At 52.3% G+C, this 14,404-nt stretch overlaps 1 protein-coding gene across 5 annotated transcripts in view; it reads left to right on the top strand.

The window, feature by feature from the left end:
• The first annotated feature begins 516 nt into the window (after window positions 1-516).
• The window catches only part of PLEKHA7 (pleckstrin homology domain containing A7), a 214,642-nt gene continuing 200,754 nt past the window's right edge, over window positions 517-14,404 (top strand). For all 5 annotated transcript variants that reach the window (XM_082628641.1, XM_082628642.1, XM_082628640.1 and 2 more), the window contains exons 1-3: window positions 517-623; window positions 743-819; window positions 914-971. In XM_082628641.1, the coding sequence (XP_082484767.1) occupies window positions 535-623; window positions 743-819; window positions 914-971 (224 nt within the window). In that variant the 5' untranslated portion in view covers window positions 517-534. The remainder of the gene's footprint in view (window positions 624-742; window positions 820-913; window positions 972-14,404) is intronic.

The following is a 14,404-nucleotide window of genomic DNA, read 5'->3' as shown; positions in this document are numbered from 1 at the left end:
AGAGGAAGAAACCGAGGCTCAGAGGGAATATGGAAGTAACCTGTTGAGGTTTACATGGTTCAGAAAGAAGTACAGTTCCTGGAGAGAGTTGTGTCGTGGGGGTCCGGTGGGGTTTACCGGCGCATTCAGGAAGCACCCTGTCTCAGGATTTGGTCCGCCGCGCCCCGAAGGCGGCCCCCGCCCTGCTCGAGTCTCGCGGCCTCAGGGGCCAAGGGGCGCGCGGCGGGCTGGGGGCGGGGAAGGCGCGGGGACAAAGGCCGCGGCTACCGCGCTGGGCCGGGCGGGTGCAGCGGCGAACTCCCGCGGCGGTGCCGGGACTCTGCCAGCCCGGGCCCTGGCCGCCGCACGCCCGCGCCCCGAGGAGCCAGCGCCGCAATGGAGCGCCCGGGGGCGCAGTCCTGGCCCGCGCGGGCCGAGCCCGCCGGCACGCCGCCCGCACCGCCCCCTCCCCCGCCTCCGCCCCCTCCCCCGCCTCCGCCCCCTCCCCCGCCCTCTCTCCCCGCGGCGGCCGCGGCTACTCAGTGCGCGGCGAACATGGCGGCGGCGGCGGCGGTCGGGCGGGACACTTTACCTGAGCACTGGTCCTACGGCGTGTGCCGGGACGGCCGCGTCTTCTTCATCAAGTGCGGCGCGGGAAAGCGGGGACGCAGGCTGGGGCGCGGGCCGGGCGGGGGTGCGGGGCCGGGCGAGCGCCCCCAGAGCGGCGGCGGCGGCGCTAACAGGTGCACCTCTCTCTCCGCAGCGACCAGCTCCGCTGCACGACCTGGCTACACCCGCGCACTGGGGAACCCGTCAACTCCGGCCACATGATCCGCTCAGGTGGGCGCCGGGCCGGCGGGGTGGGGCGCTCGGGGGAGGGGGTCGTGCGCCTGGGTGGCCCAAGTTTGACTGGACTTTTCTCGCGTTTCCACAGACCTGCCCCGCGGCTGGGAGGAGGGCTTCACGGAGGAGGGCGCCAGTTACTTCATCGAGTGAGTGACGGGGGCGCCGCGCCTTCACCTGTGCCTCGGGGTCCGACCCGTTTCCCGCCGGGCCGCCGCCCCCCCACCCGCTCCCGCGCGGGTCCGGCGAGTTGGCGCGCACTGCGCCGCGGCCGCACTCATGTGGGCTATTTTGTGCCTGAGTTGTGTGGCGGGCTCCAGGCGGAGGCGAGGCGGGGGCCGCATCTCCGCAGGGGGACCCGGGCGGGGGTCCGGTAACCGGCCCGATGCGGGCGCCGGGGCTTCAAACTGCGCCCGGGACGCGGCGATTGGGCGGGATTGGGGCGCTGGTGTGAGGGGTTGGACACACCTCCGCTCTGGGGTCTTGGGCTGCGCGGAGTCTGGCGGGTGCCGGGGCCGGGATGGCCCGGGGTGGGGAGAGCAGAAGTAGGGGTTCTGACCCGGGTCCAGCAACTGGGGTTGGGGAGGGGGTGGGGTGGGGTGGGGAAAGAGACAAACGGCATCTCGTCTGGGGGACTTCCTCTTCGGCCACGTTGTCCGGGATGGTGGTGGAAAGTGGGCACCGCAGCCCCACTTCTCCAAAGCGCGGGCCTGCGGGGGAGCGGTGGGGCTGGGGAGGGGAACCGGTCAGCCAATAGCATTCCTCTAACACTAGGTGTCTTCAGCTGGCGCTTTACCGGGAACTATCACTCCTGCCTCTGCTAGTCAATCAGTGGCTTTTCCGCAGAAGCTCGGGAGCCTTGCCCCAGTCGTCAGGTACCCTAGACCTAGGTCTGTAGAAATGAAATCGAGGGGCAGTGAGTTAAGGCGCCGTTCTGACGCTAACACTGGTATGGTCTTTAATTTCCCACTCTGGGCGTGTACCTGGGTTGCAGCATTTCTCTGCAACCCTCTGCTTGCTCGCAGGTGAGCTCCATGAAGTCAGAAACTGCTTTTGATCCTTTGCCCCAGTGCCTGGCACAGAGTAGGCACTCGGTAAATGTTTGTTCACTGAATGAATAAACTAGGCAAAGGATAGAGGTTGGTGTATTTTGGGAGACTGTGAGTTAGAATTCTTTTCACCAACTAAAACACTGCTAGTCAGTAGTGGAGCAGCATATTCGAAGCTCGGATGGTCCCAGAACATCCCAGAGCCTCCCTCCCGGTTTGGGCTCTGACAGATGGTTGAAATCCTGATGGATGAGATTTATAGAAATGAGCACTAGCCTTGTGACTGTGGTTCTGCTCTCATACCTCACATTTGTATTTGAGAGAGAAGTTAGGGAGCTGGCTGGGACCTCAAACCTCTTGGTCAGTGGGCCTCTCTGGCTCATAACTGCATCCGTTGATGTTATTAGATTTCTCCTGTGTATCGCACATTGTTGTAAGCATTGGGACTACAGAAGTGAAGAGGCAGACACTGGTCGGGTGCTCAGGGAGCTTGCAATTGAGTGAGGGGGAGGGGAGGAAGAAAAATAAGGGAAAAAACAAACAAGAATAATGTCAGATAGTGATAACTACTATGCAGAAAATTAAAATAAGATGATGTGATAAGTAACTGGGTGATTTGGTTGGATTGGGAAGTTAGTGTTGGTGTTTCTGAATAGGTGACATTTAAGGTAAAATTTGAATGATGAGAAAGAGCCATCCTTGTGTAGATGAGGTGGCAGAGAATTTCCGGAAGAGAGAAACTGCCAGTGGAAGGGCTTTAAGGCACGAAAGAGCTTCGAGTTCAAGGAGCAGAAAGACTGGTGTGTCTGGAATGTGGTGAACAAGGGAGAAGGTGGCAGGAGAAGAGGTTACAGACAAGAGAGAGCTGAATGGTACAGAGCTTTGTGAGCCAAGGTAAGGAGTGACACGAATGATTTACTTTTTAATTTTTTTTTTTGGCGGCTTGCAGGATCTTAGTTCCCCGACCAGGGATCGAACCCCCGGCAGTGAAAGCTCTGAGTCCTAACCACTGGACCGGCAGGGAATTACCTGATTTACATTTTCAGAATGGTCTCTCTGCCTGTTCTAGAGTGGGCTGTAGGTGGACAACTGTAGGGATAGTAGTAGGAGGCTATTGCTGTAGTCCAGGCAAGCAGCATTGATGGCCTGACTGAGGGTGGTAGGTAGCATTGGAGCTGGAGAGAAGTGGTCAGATTCAGGCCTGGTGACTGGGTTGCAGTCTGCGAGAGAAGGAAAAGGGTCAGAGATGACTCCCAGGGGCTTGAGCACCTGAGTGGATGGTGCTCATATTGAGATGGGAAGGCCAGGAGGAGCAGGTTTGGGGTGGGGGAAAGTGTGAGATCCTGTTGTGCCATGTTACATTGAGATGTGAATATATCAATTAGTCAGATGTGTGAATCTGAGCCCAGGAAAGAGAGAGGACTGGAGATATACATTTGGGTTTTATAGGTGTTATTCAAGGCCACAGGATTAGATGAAATCACCTAAGAAAAGAGTGTAGACAGAAAAGATGACCTAAGCCTTGGGACAGAGCAGCATTTGGAGATTGGCAAAAGAGAAGGACTGAGAAGGTAGGAGAAAACCCAGGAGAATGAGGGCTCCCAGAAGCCTGAAGGACAAATCCTGAGTGGAACAGGTGGAAGAGAACACATGGGGTAAGGAAATGGAATCAGTAAGTATAGGTGAATATTTCAGGTGATTTTGTTACAGAGTGGAATTGAGGAACTAGCTGAGAACTGGAGAGGATGTACATTTGGAGGGGGGTGTCTTACTTTAGAGGGAGATTGTAGAGCGTGTTTTGTTTGGATGGGAATGATCCAGAAGAGATGGAGAAATAGATGATGCAGGAAAGAGATGGGACAATTACTGGAGCAGTGTTTCAGAGAAGGTAGGAGGGAAGGCATCCAGGGCTTAAGTCTCACTGGTCTCAGATGGGAACAGGGCATTTCATCCATTTGTGGAAAGGAAGGGCTGAGTGCCAGAGCTGATGTAAGGAGGTTGATAAGGTTGGTGAGGGGAGAGGTGGGTGTTCCTGTCTGATAGTTTCGGTCTTTTTCATGAGGTACTAGGCAAAGTCTTGGGCTGGGGGACTTGAGGGGTGTGTAGGACTCTATAGGCCATAGTCACAGCCTCCCAACCTTCCTGTCTTTTGCTGACTCTTTTATGGTAACTGTGTGTCAAGTCCCTGGTGATCATCTTACAGCAAGCTCTGGCTGTGTCCTCCCAGGCCTAGGGGAAAGCAGTATGTGACAATGTCCCCACGCTCAAAGGTGAACCATGTGGGGAAGCTGAGACCCTGTGGCAGCTGATTATATTTCCTACCTCCTGTGACAACTTCTTGAGAAACTTAAGGGTTTGGGAGTAATTGTTCTCCTTTTCCCTACATAAAAAATGTTTTGCTTCACTCTGCTTTCTTAGATTTGCTATGAGCATTTCTGAGTGTTCAATTTTTTTTTTTTTTTTTTTTTTTTGGTCCTCCTCTAATAGGGCTCAGTTAGAGGGACAAAGCATTGGCACAGCTGCTTTTATTTTCCCCAGTGGATCCTCAGACCAGAGAGTTGTGTGAGGTTTTCAGGATGCATCAGTTGCTCCTGATATTTAGCAGGTGTTTGAATACTTTCCAGGGAAAAATTTCTTGAAGCAGAAAACCTTGAGCTAAGGCAGGTGGATTTTAGTTTTGATTTCTGAACTTTTGGTTCATTTTTGGATTAACTTGGGACAAAACATGGTTCTCCTAATTCTAGACTAGGTGATGCTGATATCTCCTAAGAAGACTTCCTGTACTTTAAAACTTCTTTACTTTCCCATGAGTCTCTTAGCTAGGTAACAAGTTATGATAATAATTGTGGGGCTTCCCTGGTGGCGCAGTGGATGGGAGTCCACCTGCCGATGCAGGGGACACGGGTTCGTGCCCTGGTCCGGGAGGATCCCACATGCCGCGGAGCGGCTGGGCCCGTGAGCCATGGCCGCTGAGCCTGCGCGTCTGGAGCGGGAGAGGCCACAGCAGTGAGAGGCCCACGTACTGCAAAAAATATATATATATAATAATAATTGTGATAATAGTGTCATTAACAGCAACAGCTATAATAGCAGTAGCGATTATGTAACAGCTTCATCCTTCTGAGTCCTTGAAGAATGCCAGGAACTGTTTTATAGCTATGATCTGACTTAATTCTCACAACAACTCGATGAGGTAGGAACTGTTCCTAGTCCCATTTTACCGATGTGGAATCTTGTATAATCCTGGGCATTCGGGCAGCAAAGGGCAGTTGGCTTTCTCCGGTTCCTTTTCTTATCTGATCCCTCTAACAGTCCCTAGAAGCAGCAGATCGGGGATTACCCATTTTTCAGATGATGAAACTCAGGTTCACGAAGGTTCGGTGATTTGGCCGAAGTGTTAGAGCTGGGACTAGACCGTAGGTCTTCATGGTCACCGTGGTAGTGGTGGTGGCTCCTACTCCAGATCACAGGTGAGAGCCAGCGTTGATACTTGAAGGAGCCTTGTGTGCCATGTGCCACTGCTCTGAGTCAAGCTGCCCAGGGCTCACGTGGCCGCACCTCTTCTTTGTTTTGCTGGGGACTGAAGTGCCTTGGAAGGACAGCAGCCCTGGTGTCCTATGCTGTCTGATGGTGGTGCATGTCTCTGATTAGTAAGAAGTGGAAGACATTAATTTTTTTTTTTTTTTTGCACCGCGTGGCTATCAGGAACTTAGTTTCCTGACCAGGGATCAAACCCGTGCCCCCTGCAGTTGGAAGCATGGAGTCCTAACAACTAGACCTCCAGGGAATTCCCCATTATTACTTAGTAAAAACAGTTTGGCAGACACAGCCTTTTCAAACACGAAACCCATGAGGGAAAAGTTATAGAAGAGGCCTTGGGAGCTAGAGTGTTACAGGGGGCTGGGCTTCAGGGTTTCATGAAACCCTGTGGGTTGGGTTCTCCCTTCAGCAGGCTTTGAATAGATCTTGAGTCAATAAGGAGGACGAATGGCAGAGAGGAAAGGTCTTGCCTCCTCTGAGACTTTGGTGCCCAGCCCAGCACTGGGCACTGAGTAGGCATTTGGTATTTATTGAAGTAGATCAGGGGTATAGGGGAAACGGGGCAAGGTGAAGGAAGCAAAGCGGCCAGGAACCACACCTGTCAAGGCTGGTGCCTGGCCCTCAGGCTTCTTGGATGTAGTTGCTTGGTGTCAAGAACAGCACTCAAAGCAGGAACCTGGCCTCCTTTGTCTTCTTCACCTCATAACCTCATCCTCTGCGTCTGGGTAACGGGACATCTGTTAGCCTTTGGACCAGGCCTCCCTTCCTCTCTGGTTGCCAGGCCTTGGTGTCTGCTGTAACTTGACTCCAGGGTCCTGGTGGGAAACAGCTGATTGCACAAGGTCTCTTCTAACTTTAAGCCCCCCTCAGTTTTAGCTTTGGAGCCTTTCAGGCCATGCTGTGTAGGTGCCATTCTCTTTGTGGGTGCTGGAGTAAGGCTTGGAGTAAGGCCAGTTTCCCCTTCCCAGCCCTTTGGATCGCAGCAGATCCTGGGGCAGGACTGGCAACCTGATTTGCAGGACCCTGTGCAAAATGAAAGTGCAGGGTCTCCTGTTCAAAAAAAAAAAAAAAGTGCCATTAAAGGTATTAAAGTAGGGCTTCCCTGGTGGCGCAGTGGTTAAGAATCCGCCTGCCAATGCAGTGGACACGGGTTCGAGCCCTGGTCTGGAAAGATCCCACATGCCACAGAGCAACTAAGCCCGTGCGCCACAACTACTGAGCCTGTGCTCTAGAGCCCGTGAGCCACAACTACTGAGCCCGCGAGCCTAGAGCCTGTGCTCAGCAACAAGAGAAGCCACCGCAGTAAGAAGCCTGCTCGCCCTAACTAGAGAAAGCCCGCGTGCAGCAACGAAGACCCAATGCAGCCAAAAATAAATTAAAAAAAAAAAGTATTAAAGTATAAAGCGCTTTCCTTTCTTCTGCTGGCTTTCCCTCAACTTGTTATGGCATTTCTATTTGCTATTTAATGTCATTCTAAGTTTAAAAAATTAGAAATTTAAATTATTAGCATAAATCTTATGGTTCATCTCTGTACTGTGGAATATAAAGCTTTAAATGCAAACATCAGGGCATTGGGCTTCCCTGGTGGCGCAGTGGTTAAGAGTCCACCTGCCGATGCAGGGGACACGGGTTCGTGTCCTGGTCCGGGAAGATCCCACGTGCCGCGGAGCGGCTGGGCCCGTGAGCCATGGCTGCTGGGCCTGCGCGTCCGGAGCCTGTGCTCCGCAACAGGAGAGGCCACAACAGTGAGAGGACACAACAGTGAGAGGCCCGCGTACCGCAAAAAAAAAAAAAACCAACCAAAAAAACATCAGGGCATTGACCTCATAGGCTGAATCACCACCATCATGTCTCACTACGAGACACCACAGGGTGAGAGTGCCAGTGCTCAGGCCCCCTGGACAGGAGTGAGGAGCAGCAGTGCTGGGCAGGGCTTGGTGCTCCAGGGGGCTGGGAGTGGGCAGTTAAGGACCCATCTTATGGAGGCAGGGAGTGGAGACCAGGCATGAACCAAGGCTTCAAGCCTCCTTCAGAAGGATTAGTCCTCTGGAATAATGCTAAATATCTAGAGTGTGTGTTTTTTAATTCTAAAAACCTATCGTTCAGTCTGAAAGGGAGAGAAGAGGAGTTAGGGAGTGAAGCCTGAACCAGGGGCGACAGAATGTCCAGGTGGGGACCCCAGATGGCCATAGGTACCAGGTGTAGAAGCCTGTGAATACTGGATGGCCCAGGAAGCTGCCCTCTTGAGGTTTAATTAAGCCATCATCCAAGGGACAGTCTTCCAGGGCACCCCAGGAAGAAATCTGTCCTGTCTGCCACATGTTCCTCCCCAGACAAATGTTGAGCTTCACGGTAGTGAAATTTGTCTTGTACCGTGCCAGCCTGCTAATAATTCGAGTATTTGTCATCTTTCTCATTGAGGTGTTGCTGAGAACAGCAGTCCCAGCAACTTTATTTCAAACCAGAAAGCAACAGTTCCACAAAGAATTTCTGGGAAACTAACAGCTTACATCTATTTAGAAGGGAAATTCTGAAACCTCTTCTTGTTGAAGGTTAAGAAAAGGTTCTCCCAGCTTGGCAAGCCTTGGCCTAATCCCACACTTTATATTTCATTTCCTGCTTGTTTTGTCAAGGGTGAAAACTGGCTCATGGATCGAAATGTTAGATTCTGTGCAAAAGGAACAAGAGCGGTGTTGTGTAGAGAGCCGGAGGGAGGACTAAGAGCCATGATTTGTGCCACGGTCTCAAAACCAACCTAGCAAAGATCTGGGAAAACCTCTTTAAGACGAATGGTGGCAAGTGGCTTCTTAAGGCTCTTTTTTTCAGAGAAAGGACAGTGGGTGGGTGGTGAGAATGTGACCCCTGATTTGCAGTGCAGCGTGTATGTGAAGACGGTGGGTGTAGGTATCATTCTCCTGATATTTATGGGAGTAAATTTTGGGCTTCCTAAATCGAGGACTTTGGGAAAAAGAGCTTATTTAAGAAAGCACTTCATGATGTTAACTATTTGGTGATTTAGTGAGGTGCTTACTCTAGTTTTCTGTGTCTTCAGAAAAGAGCATGGGTTTGAGTCTTTTTTGATCAGTGTAAGACAGCAGCATCTCAGCAGACTGGCAGGGTGTCTTAAGTAAATATTGGCAGAGGGAAAAGCATGGGGGAATATGGTTCTATTTGTCTGTTGTTTTCAAGTGGCTGTCAAAACATTTATTTCTCGATTTTCACAGCAACGAAGACCCAATGCAGCTAAAAATAAATTAATTAAAAACAAAAAACCCCACAGTATAACCTTGTCCAACAACAACTATGCTGTTCCAAGGCCATGGGTACCTTGTCCAGGCTGTCGGGACCTGGGGACCAAGAGCCCTAGGTAATGAGGTGTGAAAACGGCTCCTGGTTTGTCTCTTTCCTGGGCATTTAGAGGGCTGCACAGATGTCTGATCCTTAATCTGGGTGGCCACCTGGTTATCGGCTCTGACAGCTGAAGGACAGACATTGTCTGTTGCTGCCTGGGCCACAGATGTCAACAGTAATAATCTCCGTGGTGCTTGATTGTTGAAATACACGTACGTTCTTTTTAGAAGCAGGTATTTTTATTATTTTATTGTCCTCATTTTACAGATCAAGCAAGCAAGCATTTGAGGATGGGAGAAGGGGTTAAAAGATCTTTTCAAGGCCAGAGCATCAGTGGAGGATCTGGGACTTGAACCCGGGTCCTTTTGGCTACAAGTTTGTGTACTGTTTCTATCATGGTGCGAGGTATCTTCTGGCTCCCATCGCGCCTTTCCTTCTGTCCTGAATCCTCCCTTTACAGTCTGTTCCCCCAGAATGGTCCTCTGTACCTTCCCTGATGACCCTGAGGCAGACGCCCCCTTGGGCCTCCCTCAGTAAGTCCCCCGCAGGATAGAAGAATGATGGGCAGGGTAGATGGTTCCCAGGCAGGGCAGTGGGTTGGGTCCCTGGTGCTCTGGGGAAGTAGATCCCCCGACCTCCCCCCAGATGTCAGCTGACCACAGCTTAGGGGCTGATGAGCCTCTTAAGCCTACTTAGAGCCAGGCTGTCTCTTTCAAGGTTCTGCCAGGAGAGTGTTTCCAACGTCACAGTCAGTGTTCTCAGGGTTTTTCAGGGGCTTTTCCTGCCAAGGCAGAGCCCTCACCCTCTTGAGGTCTGACAGCGTGAGGTTAGCATGCATTCTCTTCCAGGGGCTGCTGGCTACCTCCTGTGCTTCCTTGGAACACTGCAGCACGGGGAAGGGGTTGGGGGGAGGTGGGCAGTGTGCTTGGGGGATGAAGGGGGCAGAGATCCCATTCCAGCCCTGTGCCTGGGCCCAGGCTTCACAGCCTCTTGTGTTCTCTCCCCTTGGGTGAAGTGAGAGATGAGACTATCTCCGACCCGGGAGGTGTGGAAGCAGAGTAGTATTGTAGGTTAACGCAGTTACGTCTGCAATAAGCCTGTGCTCTCCAAACCGAGTTTGGAGAGGATAGGTTCTGTGTGTGTCCACAGATAGCACCTTGCTGGAGGAGCATTTAACCACAGGCTGGATGGCTTTTGATCCAGGTTTCATCTAGACTCTGATGAACATCTACTATATGCCAATCTCCCCACTGGGCGATGTGGAGAGGAATGGAGGTCACTGTCTCTGCCCTCCAGCAGTGCCCAGTCCAAGAGAGGAGAGGGATACTGGGCAGTTTCAGTGTGGGTGACTGGGGCTCTCAGCCTGAGGAGGGCGCTCTAGGGAGCTTCAGAGGGTGAGTGTGAGGAAGGCCAGGCAGCTGTGGAGCCGAGTGGTGGGCAGCCCGAGGCAGGAGAGGCCATTGGAGGAAATGCGAAGGAGCTGGGGCTGAGGGTATGTGTGTGCCTGTCTGCGTCCTGCAGAGGCTGGCACCCAGTTGAGTAGTAGGAACTTGACCTGGATACCGCGCTTGACTAGTAGCTGGGCTTTAGGAGAGTGACGTAATCGGGGATTTTGCCTAGGGGTTCCCCAAATTCTACGTGTGAGGGGTGGTGCTGCGTGGGGGTTACAGAACACAGATTCTGGAGTCTGGGCACCTGGGGTGAAATCTTGGCTCTGCTGCCAGCTTGGGCAGGTCCCTTAAACCTCTCTGTGTCTTCATCTGTAAAATGGGGGCAGTAACTGTATCGCCAACTTAGAACAGTGCCTGGCAAATCCTCCATGGTATATAATAACTAGCTTTTAACTATTAACCATTGCCGCTCCCATAAAGGGAGCCTCGTCCCGTGGGGAAATGTGGCCCAGTCAAAGGAGCTCTTTCTCTTGGGGGAAGTCTCCTGAGATCAGGCTAACAGGAGGCAGAATTGTGCTTTCTTGTTGAGACTTGTCTTTAAAAGGAAGCTGGGCACTAAATGGTTGTTGCTAAATGTCAAAGAAATGATTCCTCGAAGCCCTGTCTGGCTGTGTCCAACCTGAGAGAAAATGAGTATTTTTCTTGTACTTGCGTTTGACACATTTTCCAAATGGGCTGTTTTGATTTCCTTCCCATCCATCCCCTGCTGCCACCACCATCACCAGGGAGAGGGTTCCCAGGTGTCAGTATTAGTGTTTGCACTGCCTGGCCGGGCGTCTGAGCTCTTTGTTTTGGAAGCAATAACCCTGGTATCTGTCTTAAAACACTTGATGAGGGAGCGGGGAGGGTAGACACGAAGGAGAAGCTGTGTTCTGTGCTGAGGCATAACTTACAGGGGGTGGACTGGGAATCAGCGTTATTACAGGCTCCATGGGTGATTCTTATGGACCCTGAAAATGAAAACGTCTCGGAGCTTCAGCTTCTCGATCTGTGCGGTGATGGCTGTGCTACTTTCCTCCCAAGTGTTATGTGAGAATTAAATGTGATGGCCCATCTGAAGCTCCTAGCATGCTGTTTAGCACATAATAGGTGCTTAGGCCTCGTGAGCCCTTTCATTTAGAGAGGACGTCTGTCAGGATTCATTGGATGGAGCTTCGAGAAAGGCCTTGAGAGAGCGTCAGTGGGTATAGCTATCAGTAATGCCCAGCCCGTGACCCCAGTTAGATCCTGGAGAGCCAGGCTCCCTGGGACCTCTGGTTTCCTCCGTGGAGGCTGGGAATTCGCTCTCCTCCCCTATGCCCAGACGATGCTGTCAGCCCCCAAGTTGGCATTGTGGCTGGTCTTTTGGGTGACTGTTGAGTGGGGACTGTGTCTGCCTGAGGGGTGGGCTAGCCATTACGCATCTCAGAACCCCATGACCACTTAGAGATTCTCCTGAGGGCAGAGGAGGGGCTGGGGTGAGGGGAGGGTTGTTCTGAGTGATTGACATTGATAGCCAGAGCAGGCAAGCAGCCGCAATTAAGTTGAGAAATGGGAATGCTTCTTCTGTGTGGGAGAAGAATAAATGTGTCCCGGCAGACAGTTGCGATGATGAGTCTTAGAGGAGTCTGGTGTTGCAGTCTTTCCTGAGCTGGTCCTGGGGAAGATGGGGTGGGGGCAGGATTGTGACTCAGTGCGGTGAACGGCTCACCAACTCCCTGGGGACAGTGTCAGGCACAGAGTCGCTGCTCAGCCAAATCAGTGTGGGTTTGTTGATCTGACATTTGGCATGACCCTCTTGACACTGGCAGGCACACAAGGAGAGAGGCTTTACTGGAGTTAGGAGTAAATTGGGGTTGTAAGCTGAAGGGGTGAGGAGGGACACAGAGTCAGTGGTCAGGGTCCCAGGGAGGGCAAATCACTCCCTTCCCTGCCCATGAAAGTGTTTGGAAAGATTTCTCAACACATTTTGACCTGGGGATTTTTAAAAAATAGACACATGGATGCTGTGAAGCTAAATATCTATAATCCCTGTACCCATTAATGTATTTCTAAGCAGAACTGGCGGTGCCTGAAATTACATCCATTTGCCGAGGCTTTGAATAATTACATTCTTTTTTAGCCCTGGTGTGTAGGTGGGAGCTGGAGAGAGCTCACTCGGCCTCTGCTTCAACTTCCCCCCGGCCCTCCTCACCTGAAAATGCATGGATGTGTTGGCGTGTTTGGCACCATATGGTTCCTAAAACTCTGGGCGGGTGATATTAGTTCTTTGGGGGAGGGAAGAATAATTGGCTTCCTAGTCTGTGAATGGATAGATAATTTAAATTAGAATCCAAAGCACACTCTTTTTATTTCAAAAACTCCATGTGTCTGAGGAGCACAGTGATTTAAGATATAATAATCATGTTGTGCAGTGATCTTGCTGGGCCTTTTGAGGCTGCTCCTTGGGGCAGGGAGGACCTGGCTGGTGCTGGATTGCCTTCTTGAGTTCGTGGAAGGGGGTGAGAATTCTTTTTTTCTTTAAGGCCTTTGTTGGATCTTCCTTGGTTTTCGGGGGCAGTAAGCTGAGTGCTGGGGCAGGGGGACTGTTACAGTGAGAAGCCAGTTGCTTTTGTTGAGTCCTTATTTACTTGTTGGTTTTATAAATGTTTGTCTAGCGCACACTATGTGCGCTGTTCTAGGGGCTTAACAAATGTGGGCTCATATAACCCTCGTACCAACCCTATGAGGCAGGTCCTGTTATGATCCTCACTTTATAGATGAGGGAGGTTACGGAACTCTCGGCACAGGTGTTAGGTGGCAGGGGTGGGATCAACCCCAGCTGTCCTTATTTGGGGTCCTCATGGTCCCTTTGTGCCCTGCTTGGCCTGTCTCCACCACATTCCATGGCGGGCCGTGCTGTGGAGACTGGCTCCATTTTGTTTCAGGGAAAAGCTCTAGCTTCACACACGTCACTGGGGGGCTGTGGCCGGGGAGAGAGAGGCCAGGATGTGGTCTGGGCTGTTGGCCTAGGACTCACTGGGAGCAAACCGTGTCAGGCCTTCTGTTGCGTCAGCTCCTGGACAGAGCCCTGGCTGGTCTGGTATGAATTATCACCCCCCTGCCCTAACACACGTACATCCAATTGTAGAGAACCCCCTGGACTTTGCAGTGGTCCCTCCCGGAGAGGGTGTGCCTGGAAATGGCTCTTACAGACTCTGACCATAGGACCATATCCTGAGCTCAGAGACTGGCTGAGGCAGGCCCCCAGGTCTTCACCATCTTTCTCGGCCCAGAGTGGCAGTGACAGAGGAAAGCCACGGGCTGGTTAGGTTCCCCTGCTCCCTGAGCCACTCCGCCTCTCCTATCTTGCAGGAGCATGGGGTCTAGGAGAGGAAACAGATCCTTTTAACCAAAAGCCTTTCCTTTGGACCTGACTCCTTTTAGGGATGGACACCTCCCTCCCCTAGTCCCACCCAAAGTGGAAAGAAGATTTTGAAAATCAACTCCTCTTCATATGAAAAGGTTTGGCCTCTTGAGGAGAGTTAGCATGAAAACCTCACATCTAGTACTTTCCTGCAGCCTCCGGGTTATTGCTCAGGCCCCTGTCCTCGGACATTCCTGGTGGGAGGAGAGGGAGGCAGTCTGTGGGCTGAAGCAAGGAGAAGGTGGCTGGCTTTTCTGTCCCCATAGTCGCCTCAGGGTTATTGTAAGGGGGGTGGTGATGGGAGCACTGGCCACCTGGGGGAGGGAGCAGAAATGTCCTTGGCTCACAAGCAGAGCCTCCGGGCAGGGCAATCTCACTGGGTTCTGACAGATCCACAACGGACCCATGCTTGTGTGACGTGAGAAAAGGGCCTGGTAGCTCGGCCTACTTCCTGCTGAAGATTGATACCTCCCCCTTCCCCCTACCCCCCACCCAACCCTGCCCCTCTGAACCTTTCTGGAGCTGGATGTGGCCTCAGGCCTATTCCCCTGCCAGCCCTGGCTGCACCTGCCTGGGGTGTTGTTAGCAGGTGGGATAGGTGGAGGGACCACCTCCCTGCGTGCTGAGCGCTTCCGTTTGGACTCAGGCTCACATACAGTTCAGCTGTTCCACTCCAGACTTTAGATAGGGCAGCTCTGGGGTTGTGGGCGAGCGCACAGGCAGCCCAGCTTTGTGGCCACGTCGTTTTATTTAACCTCTAAATAAAATGGGGCAAGCGCTGGCATCTGCCCCATGGGCTTTTTGCA

Source organism: Mesoplodon mirus (assembly GCF_964341445.2).
Source record: "Mesoplodon mirus genome assembly, chromosome: 7".
In the NCBI taxonomy this organism is placed as follows: domain Eukaryota; kingdom Metazoa; phylum Chordata; class Mammalia; order Artiodactyla; family Ziphiidae; genus Mesoplodon; species Mesoplodon mirus.
Note: the sequence above shows the minus strand (reverse complement) of the source record. Positions and strands in the feature narration are given on the sequence as shown.